The sequence below is a fragment of the Euprymna scolopes genome, chromosome 29, assembly GCF_053919585.1.
Source record: "Euprymna scolopes isolate OS-2025 chromosome 29, ASM5391958v1, whole genome shotgun sequence".
Taxonomy (NCBI): domain Eukaryota; kingdom Metazoa; phylum Mollusca; class Cephalopoda; order Sepiida; family Sepiolidae; genus Euprymna; species Euprymna scolopes.
The window spans coordinates 101,979,154-102,002,164 of NC_136510.1; the positions used below are offsets into that span (position 1 = coordinate 101,979,154).

General features: G+C 35.6%; 1 protein-coding gene across 1 annotated transcript in view; it reads left to right on the forward strand.

Moving 5' to 3' along the window:
- Positions 1 to 2,366: 2,366 nt before the first annotated feature.
- LOC145252367 (uncharacterized) overlaps positions 2,367 to 23,011 on the forward strand; it is a gene marked incomplete at its 3' end in the record, with an annotated part of 37,124 nt that continues 16,479 nt past the window's right edge. The window contains exon 1 of the mRNA XM_080111765.1: positions 2,367 to 2,396. Coding sequence (XP_079967891.1) covers positions 2,367 to 2,396 — 30 coding nt within the window. The remainder of the gene's footprint in view (positions 2,397 to 23,011) is intronic.

Consider the following 23,011-nt stretch of genomic DNA (forward strand, 5'->3'; position numbering starts at 1 on the left):
GTTATTAAGTTAGATCCATGTCCAAGGAACCTATATCTAAAATTTCAAGTGCGTAGACCCAAATTTGTCGGAGGAGTTCTCAAAGGTCAAATCGTTGAACTTTGACCCCTTAATCGCCAAATTTCTGGCCAAACACCGATCACATCGATTTTCCCAAATCTCAGTACCTTGTATATAAGATTTCGAGTCTATAGACTAAAAATTGACAGAGTTATTGCGTAGGGAAATGTACACACACACACACACACACACAGACACTTACACACACACACACATATATAGTGTTTCGACGATTGATCGGAATCGGGAATCGGACAAATCGGAGCTTTTGTTTTTGTATCAGAATCGGTATCTGAATTGAAACAATTTGAGCCTATTCATCGATGCCCAAACCGATTCCTTTAATTATCTATTTTATTTGATTTTGTTTTTATAAAACATCTTCCACTGCTTGTAGTAATAATAAAATAATAAATATTTATTGATTTAAACTTTCAGTAAGACTAGAATCTCTAGATAACTCCCCTCACAAGTGTTTTTTACTTTTGAGAAAATACATGCACATTTAACATGTTTTTACAATAATCGGGACAGAATAACAACTTTATAGTAAAATATTTAGAGATTTATAAAGAATTGGAATCGGGAATTGTATCGGAATCGGGAAAAATATTGGAATCATTCCATTACTTATATATATATATATATATATATATATATAAATGAAATTCACTAGCTTTTACAATCAGGCCTTAGTAAGGTGTATTCCAAATGATGCTGTAGCTGTTCATTTGAACCTGAAATCTCATAAGAGGTATAGCAATAACATTAATTTTCAAGAGTCTTTAAGAATTTTAAATGCCTGTACAAAAAAGTTTGGAAACTTATCGAGGGCACCTCGTAGTTATGAACAATAATTATTCAGTGCGGAATCTTCAATACATTAAATACCGGTATTAGTGAATCAGATGAACAATCGAAGTCTGCAGCAATCAATATCAGATTTAAAACCATCACATTATACTTAATTATTTTTGCATAACGTTTTTTTTTTATATATAATTCCATTTTCACCCCAAACAAGGCACAGTGCCCCTTTGATGTAAGGGGCTATTATCGGGGACATAAGTTTCAGGTATACTATGTAGGGAGTTGAGCAGCAAGGTGTCTGTTCACATTACACTTCGACATTTGCATGTTAGGGGTACAAGGGCCTGTAGTTCAGAGCATCCACCAATAAAATACTTGTAGAACAGACAGAGGGATGCAACATTTCGTCCATGGGACAGGCGCTTAAGCCTAGATGACAGTTCAGTACCTATCAGGTTGGCGACTCTCTTTTGAACTCGGTTCAGGAGCGGGGGACTAGTAGCAGATGCACCAGTCTAAATGTGACAATAATACTCCATACATATGCGAATTGTGGCCTTGTAGAACTATATGATACTTTCAGGTGTAAGTAACTTTCTAGCTTGGTAGAGAGAGCCCACCTTCCTCGCAGCAGTAATATACTTATTTATAAAACAAAACAGAAAAAAATTCAAAACAATGAAACAATAACATCTTATTAAATGGCAGAAACACTAGAAGAAGACATCCAATCTTTAGTGGAATGGGGTCAAAAATTGGTCACATTCAATGCTACCAAATTGAAGCTTGTTTCCGTTAATAATAACAAGAAACTTTTTCAACCACCAATAGTTACGGCTAAAGATACATTACCTGAAAGTACTTCTTTCAAACTCCTCGGCTTAACATTCACAGGGAATATGAGTTCGAACATAAACATTGCCAAGGCTGCTGCGAGGAAGGTGGGCTCTCTTTACCAAGCTAGAAAGTTACTTACACCTGAAAGTATCATGTAGCTCTATAAGCCCACCATTCGCATATGTATGGAGTATTGTTGCCACGTTTAGGCTGGTGCATCTGCTACTAGCCTCTCGCTCCTGGACAGAGTTCAAAAGCGAGTCGCCAACCTGATAGGTCTTAAACTGTTATCTAAGCTTAAACCTCTGTCCCATCGACGAAATGTTGCATCCCTCTGTTCTAAACACTACAAAGCGAATATTATACGTTTAAAAGAATTTGAGATGCTGAAATCATAAACAGGAAATAGTTTAAAAATAAAATAAAATAAAAAACGGAATCAAATGCACTAGAAAGCAAGTGTTGCTTATCGCTGAAAAAAGAAAAACATGAATAAATTTCTGACAGTTTGTACTATTCAAGATGCTGTTCTCATCTTGTGGCACAATGGAGAAGCTTCGTTTTCGGGGGAGCTGGAGCTTCTGCATTAATAAACCTTATGCCTAACTGTGCTCATGGGTAGGCGTAAAGGAAAGGTGTTATTTTGGAAAAGAAAAAACATGACGGCTTCAGTAACTGTTGTCAATCAGGTAAGAGTTGAGTCAAGAATGACAGTTGCTTATAATATTCAATCAAGTAAATGCTCCTTGGACTAACGTTCACAGGAAACATGAGTTGGAACAATTACATTGAGGGCATTGCCAGGGCCGCTGCGAGGAAGGTGGGCTCTCTCTCTACCGTGCTAGAAAACTACTAACACCCGAAAGTATCATGTACCTCTATAAGGCAACCATTCGCCCATGTATGGAGTATGGCTGTCATATTTGGGCTGGTGCATCGGCTACTAGTCTCTCGCTCCCTGACAAGGTTGAAAAGAGAGTCGCAAATCTGATAGGCCCTGAACTGGCATCTAAGCTGCAGCCTCTGTCCCATCGACGAAACGTTGCATCCCTCTGCCTGTTCTACAAGTATTTTAATGGTGAATGTTCTGACGAACTGCAAGCACTTGTGCCCCCACGACGTGAACACCCTCGACAGACCCGACATGCTGCAAAATTCCACCCCCACACTGTAGAGATCGCTAGATGTAAAAGACCTTTCTACTCCAGTAGTTTCTTCCCCAGAATCGCTAGACTTTGGAATTCCATTCCAGGTCCCTGCTTCTCCAATTGTACTGACGTGCAGAAGTTCAAGTGCAATGTGAACGGGCATCTTGCTGCCCAAATCCCAACATAGTGCCCCAGTAGTTGTTGCCCCTGATAGTAGCCCCCTACACCAAAGTGGCAATGTGCCTTGTTTGGGGTGAAAATGTAAAAAAAAAAAAAGATCTAAGAACATAGAATTCGAAAGGTCAAACCCAAAAGTACTCGTCATCAAATCCTACAAAAACTAAATATTGTTCAAGTGTTATATGCATCTCTTTTTTTTTCTTTCTTTCACTCTTTCTTCATTGATCCTGGATATGACCTAAAACTATATCCGATGGTGAGGCCCCACCTTGCGGGCCTTGGGGAGTGTGGAGCCACCCTTTAAATGCTATTGCTCCCAGGTCCACTCTGACCCGGAGTCGTAGTACCTGTTAGGATCCCAACTATGGGTTGAATAGAATCTGACTTAAAAAACAAAAAAAATACTCCATTAAAAATCGTTCCTAAAAATAATTAGATTCGGCATTAAATAACCTGAAAAAGGTTGATATGCCGTAAAACAAAAACAACCAACCAATCATTGATAGAGAGAATTGAATTGAATTGTTTTAAACAGTCGAAGCTTGGATCTTGTACGCGACAGACGCGTGGCAGTTTGCGCCATCTATGACGAACGTGAGTCTAGAATAACTGATTTAAATATGCTCCTCCAGTGTTAAATAAAAGAATTATATTTTTATAAAAATGCCTACGTTCGCTATTTGTACAAGCGTTAAATTTCAGCACGTGGTCCCTGCCATTTAATGTAGACGGTGGAAATGTTGCCTGTAACAAGGCAACGATGACGACGATCAAGAAGAGATTTATGGCAGCCGATTTTAGCCGACGGCATATCGACCCATTCATTTCCTTATCGTTTGCTATGGTTTTATCACTTATTCCTCCGTGGAGCTGGTTGCCCTTCCTAGGATGTTTCTCAACTAAGTAATCTCTCCCCGGTTTCACGACATATAGTGTCTCCCATAAATTTCCCTCTACGCAAATGCTGATTTTCTTCAGGTGCGTCTTGTCGAACTCGGGAACCTGTACAAAATTTCAAATCGAACCAACGCTTTACTTAATCCTTAGAGGTAGCTTATTCTCATTCCGTCACCCATAACTGGATAGATGTCTTGCGTAATTCATAAGTGTAATTTTAGTATCACTAGTACTGTGGAATGAACTTTCAACCTCCGAAGAATGTCACCTATAACTGATTATTGCATAGCACTTCTATAAGTTTCGCCATAGGTTGTTTTACAAGGTGACATCCTACACTAACTTACACTCTTCTATAATATAAATCTCACCTGTCTGTTTAAATGTATGTATGTCTGCCTAAAAGTTTCGACATATGCAACGGATTTTCACGAGATCGGTATCGTTTTGCAGCCGACCCTTCGGACGACAAATGTCGAAAAGTTGACTAAAAACATTAATTTCTTCACCCTGAACTGGGCACTTTTCTGTAAGGAGGGGGTCGGTTTTCTCACCGAATATTTTCGAAAGTCATCCCTTCTTTTCAATTGAGTAGCCTTAATTTAAACCTTCGCCACTTCCGGTTTGAGGATGGACGCAACAGCAAAGAGGTCACGTTTTTTTTTTCCTTTGCGGTACGGGTTCAAGTGCTTGCCTACTACCAATTTTTTTTTTTTTTTTTTTGATGAACACACACCTCGAAACATCCCGGCAACGCCGGGCACCCAGGCTACTCATGAATAAAATAATTTGTTTTAATAAATAAATGAATAAATATGTTAACAGATAAAAGAGATTAAAAAATTTTTTAGAAAGGAACCTTTCAAAATAAAAAATATATATATTTAAATTATATCTTGTCTTGATAGAATTCCAAACTGGCTTCAAAACTTTATAGGCGATGACCTTTTCTCTTCCTTGTAGCTTCTTTCCTACAGAAGAGACATTGTGTGCCTGTGTCTGCTCTATTGCTGTTTTCATAGCAAGTGCTCGTCTGCATTCCAATTTATCGCCCCTCCCTTGCGAAACTTTCACAAAAGACACGCACTATAAACAATTTCCTCTAATCTCTATCTGTGCATAAATCTAAACATAGATTCCATGAACAAAGCTTCTTTCCTAGAACTACCCACCTGTAGAAAACTGCTCCGCTGGTCTGGTTCCCAACCGATAATAATATCGTAGCCTTCAAGTCCAATGTAAATAAGTTCTTTTTGAATCGTCCCCTTAAATAATCAAATTCTACCCAACGTACACCATTAACGGTTACTAAACTACCACCTTACATTCATTAACCCTTATTCTCGAGTGGCCTTCGGGCCTTGATAAGTAGTGACTCCTTTGTAATATATATATATATATATATACATATATATATATAGGAAGTGATATACAAACTGCCATTAGTGTATTAAGCGATGCTCTTTGTGTAAACAAACCGAGCTTAGGTATTTGGACGATGTCAAAACATCGTTAATTCACTACCCGCATAGTGGTTGAGTTGGGCTTGAGGAAGTTGCTTGTCTAGCCGCACTGATGATATGTGATACAGCGAAACAGTACTGTATGTGGATGACTATATATATATATATATATATATATATATATATATATATATATACACACACACACACACACACACGGAAGAAAAGCTGGAGTTACTCAAGATAAAATGTTATTAAAGATTTCGGGAGGACAACGTACGTATAACTGACTTGAATGTTAAATCGAAACATTCATTAGGGGAATAAATAAGTAAATGCATATAAATTTTCTTGAACTGACTGATGTAGTTGCTATAATCATTGTAAGCCCAATTCCTTTCGAATCTTCTGGATTCATGATCAGGAATAATTAATCGAACTGGTTTGGTGTTATTTATGGAATTGTTTACTTTAGTAAAAGGAGCGTTCCCGAAGCAATGCCTCGTATTTTATTATTCCGCCCGAAAAGATCAGAGGGGAGTCCAAATCGCATTGTTATGATTATTGAAGTTTTTTATTCATAACCTGAATGCTTCATTTCTCTTTAGAGTATATATAAGAAACTAAAATTTTGAGAATATTTATTAATTAATGTCTAATACTTAAAAATTTCACATAAATTGAAGGTATCTGAATTTTTTATGAAGAGGTGTCATTTCCTTTTTACTCTAAAACAAATTAAACTCAATATAACCCACATTTGGGTTCCTTACACGTAACAGCTCTGTCTGATAAATTCATAAGTTAAGAATGAAATCGGAAATATGAACTTGTAAACATAATGAAGTTTATAAAGATTTTTAAAATTTTCCCATAATATTCTTTAACTAACCTTTGTGCCCGGCGATGGCTGGGTGTTCGGTTTTGTGTGTTGAGCAAAAAGAGAAAAAAAAAAGTAGTCGTAGGCAGACAGGCTCGAACCCGTACCGCAAAGGAGGAAAAGAAAGTGAAAAAAAAAGTGACGTCCTTACTGTTGCGCCTATCACCAAACCGGAAGTCAGTTTGGTTTAAATTAAGGCTAAAAAATCGAAAAAAAAGGCGATGAATTTATACTTTATATATTAGATCACTTTTAAAACGGTGTTGCATGAAAATGTTTATTTAGAGATTTATTTTGCTTTCCCTTTTTTTAAGGTACTCCTAAGGTATAAATGGATTAAACGGGGTAATACATACATACCTCCCCACCCTAAGCCCCCACCCCTAACCACACGCATCTGTCCTCTTATGGTCCATTTTTAACCTGGTCCTTCGACAAAAGCTTTTGGAGGGGAAACAAACAGATTTGCGGATTTAATTTAAAATGTCTTTCTGTGAAACGGTTCTCATTCAGCTGAGAAAACAGGAAATTGCGCGTTAATTGGAGTAAAGAGTTTGTGGTGGAGGGTGCCTCTCAGGTGGAAGAGAAACGGGTCTGGAGAAAAAAATGTGGAAAGACACACACAATTGAAGTCAACTTGATTTAAGGTAAAAAAAAAAACGCATTATTCTTGGAAAAGGGAGGGAAAAGAAATAGAGACGTAAAGGGGGTGTGAAAGTGAAGGGGAGAAAAAATGAAAAAAAAGCGAAATATGAATACAGACGATGAAAGGTTATAAGAGCGTATGAGAAGAGAGAAGGGTAAATTATAGGAGCTCGGTGAACGAGAGACAAAAAATAGCCTATTAGATTAGAGGAAATAAGATCATAAGAGCGCGATAAACGATAAAAGAAAAAAGATTATAGGAACATAGTAGAAGAGAGAAAAAAAAGATTATAGGAACATAGTAGAAGAGAGAAAAAAAGATTATAGCAACATAGTAGAAGAGAAAAAAAAAGATTATAGGAACATAGAAGAGAAAAAAAAAGATTATAGGAACATAGTAGAAGAGGAAAAAAAAGATTATAGGAACATAGAAAAGAAAAAAAGATTATAGGAACATAGTAGAAAAGAAAAAAAGATTATAGGAACATAGTAGAAGAGAAAAAAAGATTATAGGAACATAGTAGAAGAGAAAAAAAGATTATAGGAACATAGTAGAAGAGAAAAAAAGATTATAGGAACATAGTAGAAGAGAAAAAAAGATTATAGGAACATAGTAGAAGAGAAAAAAAAGATTATAGGAACATAGTAGAAGAGAAAAAAAAGATTATAGGAACATAGTAGAAGAGAAAAAAAAAGATTATAGGAACATAGTAGAAGAGAAAAAAAAGATTATAGGAGCGCAGGCAATAATCTGTTGGATCAGATTTATTTTTAGGCGCTATTTTAAATAAAAGTAAATATGTATTAAACAAGATAGAAATAGGATGACGAGAGCGTGTGCGTGTGTGTGTGTGAAAGAGAGAGAGTGAGAGAGAGAAAGCGTTTAAGAGAGGGGGAAGTATTTAAGAGAGAGAGAGAAAGAAATGGGAGAGAGGGAAAGTGTTTGAGAGAAATACAGTGTTTGAGAGAGAGAGAGAGAGAGAGAAAGTCTTTGAGAGAGAGAGAAAGTGTTTGAGAACGAGAAAAAAGTGTTTGAGAACGAGAAAAAGTGTTTCAGAGAGAGAAAAAGTGTTTGAGAGAGAGAGAGAGAAAGTGTTTGAGAGAGAGAGAGAGAAAGTGTTTGAGATAGAGAGAGAGAAAGTGTTTGAGAGAGAGAGAGAAAGTGTTTGAGAGAGAGAGAGAGAGAGAAAGTGTTTGAGAGAGAGAGAAAGTGTTTGAGAGAGAGAGAAAGTGTTTGAGAGAGAGAGAAAGTGTTTGAGAGAGAGAGAGAGAGAAAGTGTTTGAGAGAGAGAGAAAGTGTTTGAGAGAGAGAGAGAAAGTGTTTGAGAGAGAGAGAGAAAGTGTTTGAGAGAGAGAGAGAGAGAGAGAGAGAGAGAGAAAGTGTTTGAGAGAGGGAGATAAAAGTGAGAGAGTATGTGAGGGAGAAAAAAGAGATGGAAAAGTTAATAAAAAATTAAATTAAATTAAAAATAAATGTTTTCAATGGTATTTTCATTATCCTAACTTTTTTTTTGCATAGGCATCACATTTATCAAAGCCCAGAGACCACTCGAGGATAAGGGTTAAGAGTGTACAGTATTCAATTGGACAATATAGTAATCGTTAGTAATGGAAATTCGGTAAATTTGTTAACTTAAGTGGAACGGCTCATCAAGAACTTGTTTACGTTGGACTTGAAAACAATCAGATTGCAGTCAGCTGGAAAGCATAAGACAATTCCACAGGTGTGCAGTTCTAAGAAAGAAACTTTGTTCATGGGATCTACGTTTAGGTTTAGGCACAGATAATGAGTGGGGGGACTTATTGATAGTATTTTCAGCTAGACGAGTGTTTCTTGTGAAAGTTTGGCGGCGAGGGGGGGGGGCGTAGATTGAAGTTCAGTCGAGCACTTGCCATGAAAATAACGATAAAGCAGTCAAACTCGCAACATCTCTTCTGTGAAATAGAGGTTCCAGAGAAGAGAAAAGGACATCTACGAGGCTACGAAGTCTATTTTGAACCCTATCAAAGCAGGACAAGCCCTTCCTCCCAGCTCCTGCCCATATGTGGCAACAGTACTCCATCCTTGGACGTACCTGGCTCTTATATAGATAGAGAATTGGATCAGCAGTGAGATATCTACTGGATCGATAGAAAGATCCCACCATTTTTTTCAGCGGCCTTGACAACAGATTTAATGTATGTGTTCCATTTCAGATCAGGAGTAAAGGTTAAGCCCAGAAGCTTGTCAAAACATGAGGCCCCCTTTCTCTCTAACCCAACCTTTTTACATCTTGATCTCTATCTTTTCCAAATCAAGAATCCTTATGTCCAACTTCGAAATGCATACAGAGTTTCGAATCTAAACTTTGATTTAATCCACGGCGATAGATTGGTCTCGTTCTGCTGTCGAAGTGTTAAGCAATTTTTTTTTTCTTTAGTGTCAACTGGCGTCAGGATCGAACCTTCCACCTTCAGATCTTCACTTCGAACTGATTATAACGGTACCTTTATCCATTGCATTTGATTTTTCATTTTATTATGTAAACATAAAACTTTTTTTTTTTTTTACATTTTATTCCAAAGGAATTTTTTTTTTTTTGTTTAAAATCATGTCGCTTGTTTTAGCCATATGCAATCTATTTCAAAATGGCGTTATATTTTTGTCCGTTTTCCCCTAAAACAAAAGGAAAGAGGTTATTTTTGATTAAGATTAAATGTTATTTTGTTTATGTGTGTATTGGATGGGAGAGGGGGATAATTAAAAGGGTTTGTTTTTCTCAACTTTACTATAGTTCTTGTTTTTGTGTGGTTTTCTATTTTTCTTTTCAAATTCTTTAGCAGTTTTTTTTTTCCAATGCAAAAACAAACAAAAAATAAATAAATAAAAAATTAACAGAAAAGGTCTTCGGAATAAAGAAAAAGAAAATGATGGTTTCCTTTTTCGAAAAAAGTTTGTGGAAATATCCTGGGGCATGGAAGTTAAACAGCAAAACGGAAAAGAGGAAATAATTCCGATCTGTGGTTTATTTTTTTATTATTCTTTCGGAACAGGAGACTAAAACCTCAATGAATCTCTATTATCATATAACAGTCATATTGTGTGTGTTATTTCCTTCCCTATTGGTTCCGAAACGGCTGAGCCTATCTTTTGCAAATTTCACACAAAGCTAATTTATATGTCTGGCAGTGTTCTTAGATATGTTTTGTACAGAAATCCATCCGATAAATATCGAAAATCGAAAAAATCCGATCTTAAAAATATTTTTTTGTCTGTAAAAGAGAAAGATTAACTTTATAGGGGAATATTTTTACGTTACATCGACAAAGACAATAAAATCTCAACAAACCAAAAAAAAATATAAAAAACAGATTTATTATTATCTGGAGGTATAGCTTAATGGTACAGCATTCGACTACAGATCGCCTCTGTTAAAACCCGGGTGTACCTCACCATTTTATTTTTTTCTTATCAATGAGTTCAATTTATGATAAATGGAAACGTACCATTTAAAATCATCACAAATCATTTCTTCGTTGGCATATTTTAAAAGTTAGCATTAATCACAAGTGACTTTTCCAGGGCTTTTATCAAGTCCAAATATCAGCTGACGTGATATTGTAAACAAACACAGACGGAATTTGATGAACGACATTATCATTTATTTTTTAATTTAATTTTTTTTAATTTAATTTTTTTACTTATTTATTTTATTTTATTGTTTTTGTGAATTAGTCCACCGGGAAAATTATTCCTCGTAATATATAACAATCAATAAAGGATTGATTCTATAATAATACATACGCAATTTGCATAAATTAAAATATCATGTTTAAGCGTATTGCAACGCCAGGCTTCCAGCCAAATACAATCGAAAGCACATACATATATTAATTTTTTTTATTTATTTCGGACTATTAGTCTCATCTTTATTAGTTGTTTTTTTTTGTTTTTTTTTTATTTAAAAGATTTAAAAAAAAAAAAAAAAAAAAAAAAAACAACTAATAAAGATGAGACTAATAGTCCGAAATAAAAATAAAAAATTAACATAAAAATGTTCATCTCAAAATAAAAAATTCCAATTAAGGAATAATATATATATACACATACATATATATTTCTCATTTTTTAGATGACGATTGATTGTTGAATTAACTTGGAATATTCGAATAACTACTTTCATCTTGAGTGTTATTTGTACAACGTTTCTGTCGATGTAATTCCCGACCTTAAAGTAATAAGTAAAATTCAATTCTATCTGACTCTTCTGGATGTTGATGGTTCAATCTTCAAGGTGGGCGATACTAAGAATACAATTGCGAATTACTTAAGACTTTGGTAAAACTTGCGGAGAATGCTCTGTTTTACCGTTGTTGTAAATATGGAACGGACCTACTGACATATGGCCGAGTGGTCCTAAACATTGTATCAAAGTTTACAGTTACCCAAAGGTGCTGAGTTCAATCCTGAACGAGGGCAGTAAAAAAAGTAACATTTAAAACAGAGAATCAGCAACTATGTCCCACAGCCTAGCTGGAGTCCGAACACGGTACCCCCGTAATAATAATAAAGGGTTGGGTTCGAGACTCCTAACAAACGGTTCCCCAGTTCGATACAAAACACCTGATGAAGGCCGGAGGGCAAAACGGCCGAAACGTTGTGACAATAACAACCAAGATGAGGAAGTCAGTCCGACAATCTCAATCAATTAACATTCAACAATCGTATTTTTATGTATTAAAAAAAAGCGAAAGAAACATTTTATCATATATATAAAAATAAAATTTTATTAATAAAAACGAAATTATTTAATTTTTAAACGAATATCTATCTATATGTATGTGTGTGTGTGTGTGTGTGTGTGTGTGTGTGTGTGTATGCGAGTGAAAGAGAAAATGTTTGTCTGTCTTACTTAAGGAAGACTAATATACAGAAAGGCATTAATTTATATATTCACACTTTAATATATACATATGCACATAACCTTATGAACAGTACATAGGGCCCAAGCAAAGCCGGGCGGAACTGCTAGTATATCTATAAAAGTTAACGTATCTGTCTGTCTGTGTACATTTCCTTACGCAATTACTGTCAATTTTTAGTTTACGGACTCGAAATTTGATATGCAGGGTACTGAGATTTGGGAAAAACTACGTGATCGGTTTTCGACCAGAAATTTGGCTGTTAAGGGGTAAATTTCACCGATTTGACCTTTGAGAACTCTACCAGACTCCTCCGAAAATTTTTGGTCTAAACACTTGAAATTTTAGATGTTTTTTGTTTTGTTTTTTTGCTCAGCATACACCTCCAAACACCCGGGCAACGCCGGGCCGAAATGCTAGTAATATATATATATATATATATATATATATATATATATATATATATATATACACACAAATATTTATATATTTCACTGTTATACTAAATCTGAGTTAGTCAAGATTTATTCACCGAATGCATTTTTTTATATGCTTATAAAATCCATGCTAAAATATACTATACGTCGAAATGACAAGAACCAACTTATCATCCTGGAGAAATAATACATGGCACAAATGAACTGCTAAGCAAGGGTTACGCAATATCTAGCCACTTCTCTCCGGAGTCGGCAGTGCTTCATTCAATTGGGAAGGAGAAATCAAATACGACTGGAAACAATGCAGAGGTAAGCAGTGAGCACATACAGTACCTGGTATTCTTAAATGCTCATTCACTTTAGTACTGACCCAACTCTTAACTTCGGTGATCATGGAAACCGGTGTATCAACGCGATGACGCCATATATTTTCAATTGTCTGAACAACCCACTTTCTTTTAGTTACCCATGCATTTCTCTCACTTCTTTCAGTTATTCTGTAATGTACCTTAATATGCCTCTGAGCATCTGGAGAAAGAGTGACTCTTTTTTGTCAGCATTGCCATTTAATTTACATAGAAAACGTACACACGGCAAATACATACACATTGTAATGGTGTTTTTTTCTGCAATACTAGTCTGGGTGCCTGGCGTTGCCCGGGTGTTTGGAGGTGTGTGTTGAGCAAAAAACAAAAATATAGGAAAAGTGGTAATAGACAGGAAGGCTCCAATCCGTACCGCAAAGGAGGAAAAAAGAAACGTGAAAAAAGTGACGTCTTTGCTGTTGCATCCATCGCCAAACCGGAAGTGGCAAAGGTTTAAAATAAAATTAGTTAATCGAAAAGAGAGGATGACTTTCGAAAATATCGGCGAAAAAAGCGATCGCTCCTTGTAGAAAAGTGTCTAGTTAAGAGTGAAGGAATTAATGTTTTTAGCCGATTTTTTTTATATTTGTCGTCCGAAGGGTCGAGCTTCAAAACGATACAGATCTCGTGGAAATGCGTCGCCTCTGTCGAAAGTTTTAAAATACATACATACATTTAAACAGACAGGTGAGATTTATATTATAGATTATCTATAAGGATAACAAGGGCAAGGAGTCGGAGTCTGTCGGTGATTAAGTGCTTAACAAAACTGACTAAAAACCTGAGTGTGAAAAGTTCCAATCCCGTTCGTTCCACACACACACACACACACAATCTTTTGTCTAACTTTTTGAAGTGTCGATAATTACAACTGAGGTAAAAATACTTCTTGTTTTTAATTATACAAAACCATGTAAGAGATAATGCCACAGTTTATGAATTTTCATCATAACAAGTTTGTTTTTATAACGTTTGTTTATTTATCGTTTTATTTCATGTGTCTAATACGGACAATGCCGACTTGCGTCAGAGTTCCGTTTCTACGTCGTATCCATCGTGAGTCGTAGGTTATAATACGATGATAATATATGATAAAAATTATGGAAATAATTTTTTAAAACGTGGAGAAAGGAAAAAGGAACAAACCAAAATTATATGTTCATCAACGTTTGGTCTCTATTTTAAGACTTCCTCGGGATGATTGATTTGAAGAAGTAAAATACCAGTACAATATTTGAAACCATATTTGTTTGTGATGTGAACAAAGACGTCCATTTTACATTACAAGCAAGTATTTTTCAAATATGTTAATAGTATTTTATTTCTTCGTAGAAGTCTTAAAATAAAGACGAAACGTTGATAAACAGAGTGTGTGTGTGTGTGTGTGTGTGTGTGTGTGTGTGTGTGTGTGTGTGTGTGTGTGTAACGAAACTGCAGCATTAACCTAATGCGAGTTTAAGCGGCTTTCCCTGAACTAGGAAGTATCATGGGAGAATAAAACTCACAAGCGGTATCCAGTTGCTTGTATATACGACGTTAGGTTGTTTTGCGAACTCCTGCAGGGATGTGTCGACCTGGTTTGCCAAATTGGTAACCCATCTGATACTGGTACATGCTCAATTTTGCTTAACTTCGGTGATCTAGCGAGAACCTGTATCAACGTGATTATGCCATACATAAAGTCTTTCTCTCATATATCATCCACAAACAAAATGTTTCGCTGTATCACAGTTCTTCAATAAGATTCAACCAGTACCCCGTCTAAGCCTGGGATCGAACCAAAAAAAAAAAAAAAACATCTAGCTGATAGTAGTTCAATTCATCAGGTCACTGGGACAGACGCTGTCGGCAATTACATCTAACATTGCTTTAAACAAACATTGATCACCACTCCCTCAATGCTCCATTTGTTTATTTACAAAGAACTTTGCATTACGCTAAAGCAGTAGCAGTCGGTATCAATTACCAACAGTGCTCGACTCAAGAAAGAGGAAAAGCTTATATAGTCATCTATAGACTCTTTCGCTGTATCACAGTTCTAAACTATGCTATATACTTACAAATGGCCCACCTTTGATTTGTGTGAATAAGAAAATTTAATAAGGTTTCACAGGTTGAAAAATTGACTAAAGAAATAAACATACAGTTATATTTCTGAATTTTTGAAGGATGGGGATTGATATTGAGGAGTCGGCTGAAACAGGTTCGAATCCTACTGAATGCATTGTGAGAAAGTTGAAAAATGAAAAACATGAACTCAGAAATACAGCTCTAGAAAATTATTGATAGCCAATAAATCATTTGAACTGAGAGTTTTTGTTTTTGGGGGGGGGGGGTTTTCGATATTAAATGACGTTAAAGGAGTTTATCTGCAGTGAAAACAAAAATAACAGGAAAGTACGCATGGGCGTTCCAAAAGTAATGCGTCCTATTTTTTCCGCCTAAATGGATCAGGGGATTGCAAACTGCATTTTTATGCTTAACTTATGCATTCATAACTTAAAAGTTTTATCTCTGTTGCAGATATATACGGTGTGAGTGCAACTTCTGTCACGGATGTGCTTCAGAAGCAGAGATGTGGGCAGACCTGAACGAGAATCATCCCTTATAATTTTAACCGGTATTTTTTACGATATAACTAAGCGTAGTATAAACACCCCCAACTGCTACATGTTAAGAACAGCTTTCAGAATAAACACGTCTAATCTAAAACTATACTACATGCTGAAACATACTATAAAAATTATAGAGGGGTGTGATTCTCGTTCAGGTCGCCGAGTTGCGTCATTGAATTCTTGGGAAAAGTACATGGAAAATGGTGGTGACTATGTAGAAAAATAAATTCCAGAGCACAAAAGGTCGTCCATTTTAATGGTACAATTCCTGTTTTCGTAGTTCTTCAACTTTTTGAGTTAACAAAAATAGGAAGCTTTACTTTTGGAATGACTCTCGTATGATAAGATAAAAAAAATTATTAAAAAAGGTTCTGATGTCGTACAAGAGACGAGCCCAACTGCTTTATAATATCACTTCTTACACGTGAATTTTGCCTACATTAGCATTATTCATCCACAATATTGAAAAAAATAATACACAAACAAGCAACTATTTACGCGCAAACATATACACACATGCAAACGCATACACTAGTATATTTATATACAATCACGTATAAACGTATACATATACAAAAGAAACATGCATAAACGTAAAGAAAAATGCGCACATATGCAAACCCAAATACACGTACACACAAATGCCCACATACGCAAACACAAATACACGCATACGCAAGCACAAATACACGCATACGCAACTACACACATATAGTCAAATGCATTAATGTATCACTTTTCTGCATTATTTGCAATCCTTTGATAACTCGTTTAGTTTTTATATTTCACAATTCATATTAATTGTATTAGAATGTGTTTTTATCTTTTTTTTTATTTCTGAAACGAACAAACGACTTTCAAGGGATCTTTTAAGTTTTAACAAATACTGGAATACATTCTTTTAATTTTTTAAATTTATTATTGTATAAATTTGTGGTATTTTACTTTTATTTGTCTAAACTAGGAATCTTAATTCTAATCACACGCACACACACATAATCATATATATATCATATATATATCACAAATGTTGCCTCATTATTTACTATAGAAGACGGTGTAAAAAAAATAAAAACAAAACTGGTGTAAAGAAAAAGACCCAGAAAAGAAAAGATTCAGCAGCCAAACCGCCAAAAAGGGCCAAACCGCCAAAGAAGGACAAACCGCCAAAGAAGGACAAACCGCCAAAGAACGCTCAACAATGAAAGTGAAAAGAGAAAGTAAAAAAAAAAATAAATAAAAATTAAATAAAAGAAAGAAACCGTAATAAAAAAAATGCAAATAAGAAAAATGTAAGTAAAAAAAAAGAATTAATGAAAAATAAATTTGAATTGCAAGATTACATTTTCCACACAATAAAAAGCTGACAACTAAAAAAATATATATTAGTTTTAAATCTATAACACGATGAAAAGTTCAGGTTTCAGAATAATTCTGCAAGATATACATTTATGATGTAATAAAAACCGTTTACAGTAAATGTTTTTTATTATTATTTCATTTTTAAATGCTTATCGATTTTGCATCGAACCAGGTTTCTATCATTTCGCAAAGTGTGCGATTTGTATCAAATTAAAATTATTCTTCTTCATCTTAATTAGATTCTCTTCATTTTCTACAATTATGGGATCTCTGTCTATCCTCAACCACAAAACACTGTGCAGGGACGAAGCCTTCAATCAATTTTCTTTGGGTGGCAATTTGCTTAGACAAACTAGCTTAAAAGCCGCCCAACTAGCAGCTTTAAGGTTTATCCTGTGGCGGCCCTTCGGGATTGCTTTGGTGCAGTTTTACCCATTATGGTTTAGTTCATCAGGTTTTATTATCTCATATATAAAGTAAAGTTTGCTCCTCCACTTACATTTTTTTACTCATAGATCACCCTTCATCAAAACTCGGAGGTCACCCGAAGATAAGGGCTAAAAGGATTGCTTCAGTGTAGTTAGACAAGCAACTGCCTCAAGGCAGAACCAAAATTCGACTATCTAGCAACTTATAACCACTACGCCATTTAGCTACCAGTGAAATGGGTAAAATCACAATGATAAACATTGTCAAACGACGGAAGCTTTTTATTACAAAGCGGTTACCGCATATCATGGACCAGGGGGCATTCGAGGATAAGGGTTAATTTGTTCATTTGTCTATGAGTATAAGATACACGATGTATCATAACATCAAACGTTGTTGAGACAGAATGTATTAGACATGAAGGAAAACAATTAAACAACAGAAGATATTAAAACAAGTGAGAGTTTGACCAGTTTTATTCGGATCAATGAACATTTTTAGAAAAAAAACAGGAGAGGGAGGAAATCAAGCAGTGTACAATTAGATTGAACAAAAGAAACTCGTTGTTCAATATTTGATAACTGAAATGTGAAAATTATGCAAGATTTGTAGAATAAAGTATCATTTATAAATGGAGTATTCGGTATCTTCTGAGGAGGAGGGTGTCTATAACGCGGATAAAATAAAGTCTGCAGAAAAAAAAAACAATGGAAACCATTTTACGGTTCTAAACTTCTAAGATAAGGACTGATTGTTTAGATTACTTGGAGTGATGGGACTGCTGTTCTCATCTTGTGTTATTTGTGAAACGTTTTGATCGATGTATCCTTCGACCGTCGTTAGGCATTTTGGTTGTTGTCTTTGAATATAAAGGAGAAAAGTTACTGGCTCCGTAGATATTTTCGTATTCTGTTAATTGTTCTGTTTTCTATTTTTTGCCCGTTGTTTCATATGTCAACCATTTTTTTTTTCACACATACGAAACCGCGACAAAAAAAAAGACAATTCCAAGAACACAAAATATCTACGGAGCCAGTAACATTTCTCCTTTCTTTTCAAAGACAAAAGCCAACATGCCTGATGACGGTCGAAGGACAATCTGACCGAAACGTTGCCAAATAACACTCAACATGAGAACAATTGCCCGATCAAAACAAATAAGGGAAGCCATTTTGTTTGGAACAGCTGTCATATGCTCCTTAACATTCAAATTTATGACCCTATGATTTTCACTGATTTTAACGTATCTCTTCGCTCAGAGACGTTTTGTGTTCACTAAAGTTAAAGGAACATTCGAAAGAAACGGGGCAAAAACAAAGGACATTATCAAGAGGTGCTAGACTGAAGGAGGAAATTGAAGATTGTCTCTTACAATGTGATTTGATTTTATTAGTTATATTGAACTACGCGGTGCCTTCAATACAAATTCCTATGAGCACTTTTATTGTTATGAAACTCGAGTCACCTTCAAAGTAATCTCCTCCGGCTGCAATGCACTTGTTGTATCGTTCCAATAACTTTTGAGAGACCCCGTAGAAGTCCTCTTGTGTGAGCTTGTCAATGACCCACGTCATAGCCTCTGTCATCTCAAAACGACAACTGCTAAGTTTTTTTTCTTTGAGCTCAGGGAATAACCAATAGTCACAGTGATCAAGGTCTAGACTATACAAAGGTGGAGGAACTGTCTTGATGCCCGTCTTGGTCGAATAGTCTGTGACAAGGATGGAGCACCCTTGGCAAAAAAACTTCACGCAAATCTTCCGCATTTTCAGTCCCTTGCAAATAATTGTGTGTACAGTTCCCACACTGACATCAAACTGTGCAGTTATTGGTGTTTTGCCTTTCTTTACTCTTCCCACGCCTCTCATAATTCATAACAGACTCCCTGCCTTCCTTAAATCTCTTATGCCACTCAAAAACTTAGGCTCGATTCATGCAAGATTGTTCAAAAGAAATCCGAAGCATTCCATCAGTTTCTGTGGCATTTTTTCCAAGTTTAAAACAGAATTTTATTGCATATCGTTCTTCTAAAATGTCGTCGCGTCCAGATTGTATTTTTGAAATTCACCAGATGTGACAATCAGGTTTTAGTATGGTGTATTCCAATTCTTGCTTTAGTTGTAAATTTGAATCTGAAATCATAAATATTGGTCAGTCATCTCATAATATGTGTAACAATAATATACTGATTTTTCCAAAAGTCTACGACAATTTTAAATGCCTGTACAAAAAGTCTGAAAACGTACTGAAGGCACCTCGTATGAAGCACATTATTCTGAGTATTTTATTAGCACTTATCTCCTTTAGGTCAGTTCTACATTGAAAATATAACGTACACTATTTTCACAGAAATGTTAAACCCTTATTTGGCGTGTGTTGCTGGTTTTCTGTAATATATATATATATACATACTAGCAAAAGTACCCGTCGTTGACTGGGTTTCAAAAACAGCCTACAGAAAATGGACTCTGATTTATAAAAGTATGATAGGTTATGAAAAGGAAGCGTTGTAAAGAGATAGTTTCGAATTTGGGGGTATCAAAACCAAAGCAAAATATGATGAAAGTAAAAATAAAATAGATAAACCCCATAATTTATTATACCATACCTGTTCACACTGAAACACTTATCACAATATTCTGTGGATCTATATTAAAAAAACCTTGTTAAACTTTGTGACATATTTTCATTTTATGGAGGTCAGGCGCGAACGAACACCCCATAATTTTATTATATCATATTCTTCAAACTGAAACATAATTATCAAAGTATACTTACGCAGATAGATATGAAAAATCTTTATTAAAGTTTGTGCCTATTTCCATTCTATGGCGGCCAGGCGCGAACGAAGATCCCACAATTTTATTATACCATCCCTATTTTAGTTAAAACATACTTATCAAAGTAGTATTATGTACATCTATATCAAAAACACTTGTAAACGTTTTTTTTTTTTTTAATTTTTAAATTTTTTCTTTCCATACTTTGTGGGCCAAGCGCGTAAGCAGACCCCACAATTTTAATAAATCATCATTATGCCGGTCAAACATACCCATTCCTGTGTCTCGATACATCTTCTATCATTATATGTGACCAGTTTTCTATAATAGTCAACCATATAGGAACCTATTCGTGACCAGACGCACACACACAGACGTTCAGCTTATATATATATATATATAATCTCAAAACAGTTTTAATCAAAATCCAAAATTGACTCTGCTGAAAGAATATAAAATACTTTTTTCATTGAGACAAAATGCGTTTTAAAGAACAAAGGTTATATCGAAAAATAAAACAGTATTTCTTGAATGACCATTTTTGTTTCCACAGTTTTTTTCTTGTATTATTTGGATTTCTCAGACTATTGATCTTATCTACAGTTATTTGTCCGACGTTTCGACCAAGGTAACTTCCGACCTTCTTCAGGTGTATCTCGAATTCGAGAATCTGTCAAACTCTAGAATTTGCATGGGATTTGGTAGCTTGGTCTCGATCCATCAGCCATGACTGAGCAGGGGTCTTAAGTAATTCGTCATTCTATTCTTAGTATCGTCTGCATTAAGGGATGAACCTTTAACCTCCAAAAGAGTTTCACTTAGAATTTAAATTTTACCTAGTATTTTATTTAGTTAAAATAAGAGCAATAATTAGAATAATCCAACGTAATTCAAGTTACCAATCCTCATCTCAAAAATTCAGAAACAATTTCTTTTTTCTTGTTTCGCAATAAATTAATATTTAAAAACTGGTCATGACCCCCACTTACCCAAATTCTAATATATATAAATTCAAATTGCTTTTAACACCAATACATTATGAAAAGAAAAATAAATTGCTTTGGACTACCGTATATTTTGGCGTATAACTGTCAGATAAGATGAGGTACAAAATTGGAGCAAATTTTAATATATATTTTTTTTAATTACATTTTCACCCCAAGCAAGGCATATTACCACTTTAATGTATGGGGTTTACTATCAGGGACATAAGCTACATGGGTATTATGTAGGGAGTTGGGCAGCAAGATATCGGTTCACGTTTAACTTGAACCTCTGCATGTCAGTACAGTTGGGGAAGCAGGGACCCGGCAGGGAATTCCAAAGTCTAGCAGGTCTTGGGAAGAAACTACTGGAGTAGAAGGCTCTCTTTCATCTAGGGATCTCTACTATGAAGGGGTGGGATTAAGCTACTTGTCGAGTTTGTCTGGGGTATTTACGTCGAGGGGGTACAAGTGCTTGCAGTTCGTCGGAGCATTCACCGTTAAAGTACTTGTAGAACAGGCAGAGGGATGCAACATTTCGTCGATGAGAGAGGCTGAAGCTTAGATGACACTTCAGGACCTATCAGGTTGGCGACTCTCTTTTGAACCTTGTCTAGGAGCGAGAGACTAGTAGCAGATGCACCAGCCCAAATATGACAGCAATACTCCATACATGGGCGAATGGCGGCCTTATAGAGATGCAAGATACTTTCGGGCGCTAGTAGCTTTCTAGCACGGTAGAGAGAACCCACCTTGTTTGGAGCGGTCCTGGCAATGCTCTCAATGTAATTGTTCCAACTCCTGTTTCCTGTGAACGTTAGGTTGAGGAGTTTAAAAGATGTACTTTCAGATAAAGAGTATTTTGCTATTGGTGGTAGAGAAGGTTTCTTGTAATTATTGGAGCAAACAAGCTTTGTCTTGGCAGCATTGAATGTGACCATCCAGTTTTGTCCCCATTCCAATACAGATTGGAGGTCATACTCTAGTGTTTCTGCCATTTCTTTAGATATGTGTTCATTTGTTTTCCTGTCGTGTCTGTTATAGAGCGTGGTGTCATCAGCATATATACCCATCTCACAGACAATTTTGTCAGGGAAGTCATTTATAAATATTAGGAATAATAGAGGTCTAAGAATAGACCCTCATTTATCATACATCGGTTGTATAAGACGACTGCTAAATCACGAAGCCATGTTTGTTTAGCCTAGGCTAGAGATTGCAACATCCGGTATCTTATGAAATATTGGGTTCTTTTAGATTATATTTAATACTTTAAGGATCGTCTTATACGCTGAAATACACGGTATTTAATAATTTCTCACAATATTGGTAATATTTACCCATTCATTCATATTTTTATGGATTATGTTTGTATTCGTGTTTTCCCTTTTCTTTAACTTGCGACAGTGAGGGGGGGCACTACTTATCAAGGCTGAGGGTTAATAAGTGTTGGGTAAATGGTGAAACAGCATGATCAGTAATGGTGGAACTTGGGTAGGGCTAGATTATTTAAGAGAACAGTCCAAAAGGAACATATTTGCATAAGATTTGAACATGAGCATATTAATCTCATCTGGTAAGCAGCCCCACGGTATTGTGCTCCACAAAAGAAAAAATGTTTTCTCATGAAATTTTCGTGTAGTTTTAGGCACAGATAAAGAGGGAGGGAAATTGTTGACGGTATTGTAGCTAGACTATTTGTTGCGAACGTTTACAGGGGAGGGGAGTACCATACATTGGAGCTCAGTCGAGCAGTTACCATAAAAAGTAATGATACAGCAGAGACAAACTCACAATATCTCTTCTGTAAGAAAGAGGAAGTAGGGAGATGAAAATGTTCTCGCCCACTACATTTCAGAGATCGTTTTGTATCCTGTCAAGGCAGAAAAGGTTCACGCCTACTAGATTTCGAAGATGGTCTTTTACCCTGTCCAGGCAGGAAAAGGTCCTCTTAGTAGAAGCACCACAGATGTGGCAACAGTACTCCATTTTAGGACGTAATGGACTCTTGTACAGGTCGAGGATCTCGTCAGGAATTAAATACTTTCTGGAGTGATAGAATGATCCAATTTTGGAAATCGATCTGATTTAAATCTTCTATTTCAAATCGATCTGATGTAAATGTTCTAGTTTAAATCGATCTGACGTAAATCTAATTCAAATCGAGGGTGAAGGTCAATTCCAGAAGCTTATCAAGGCAAAGTGCTTCATCAAAACG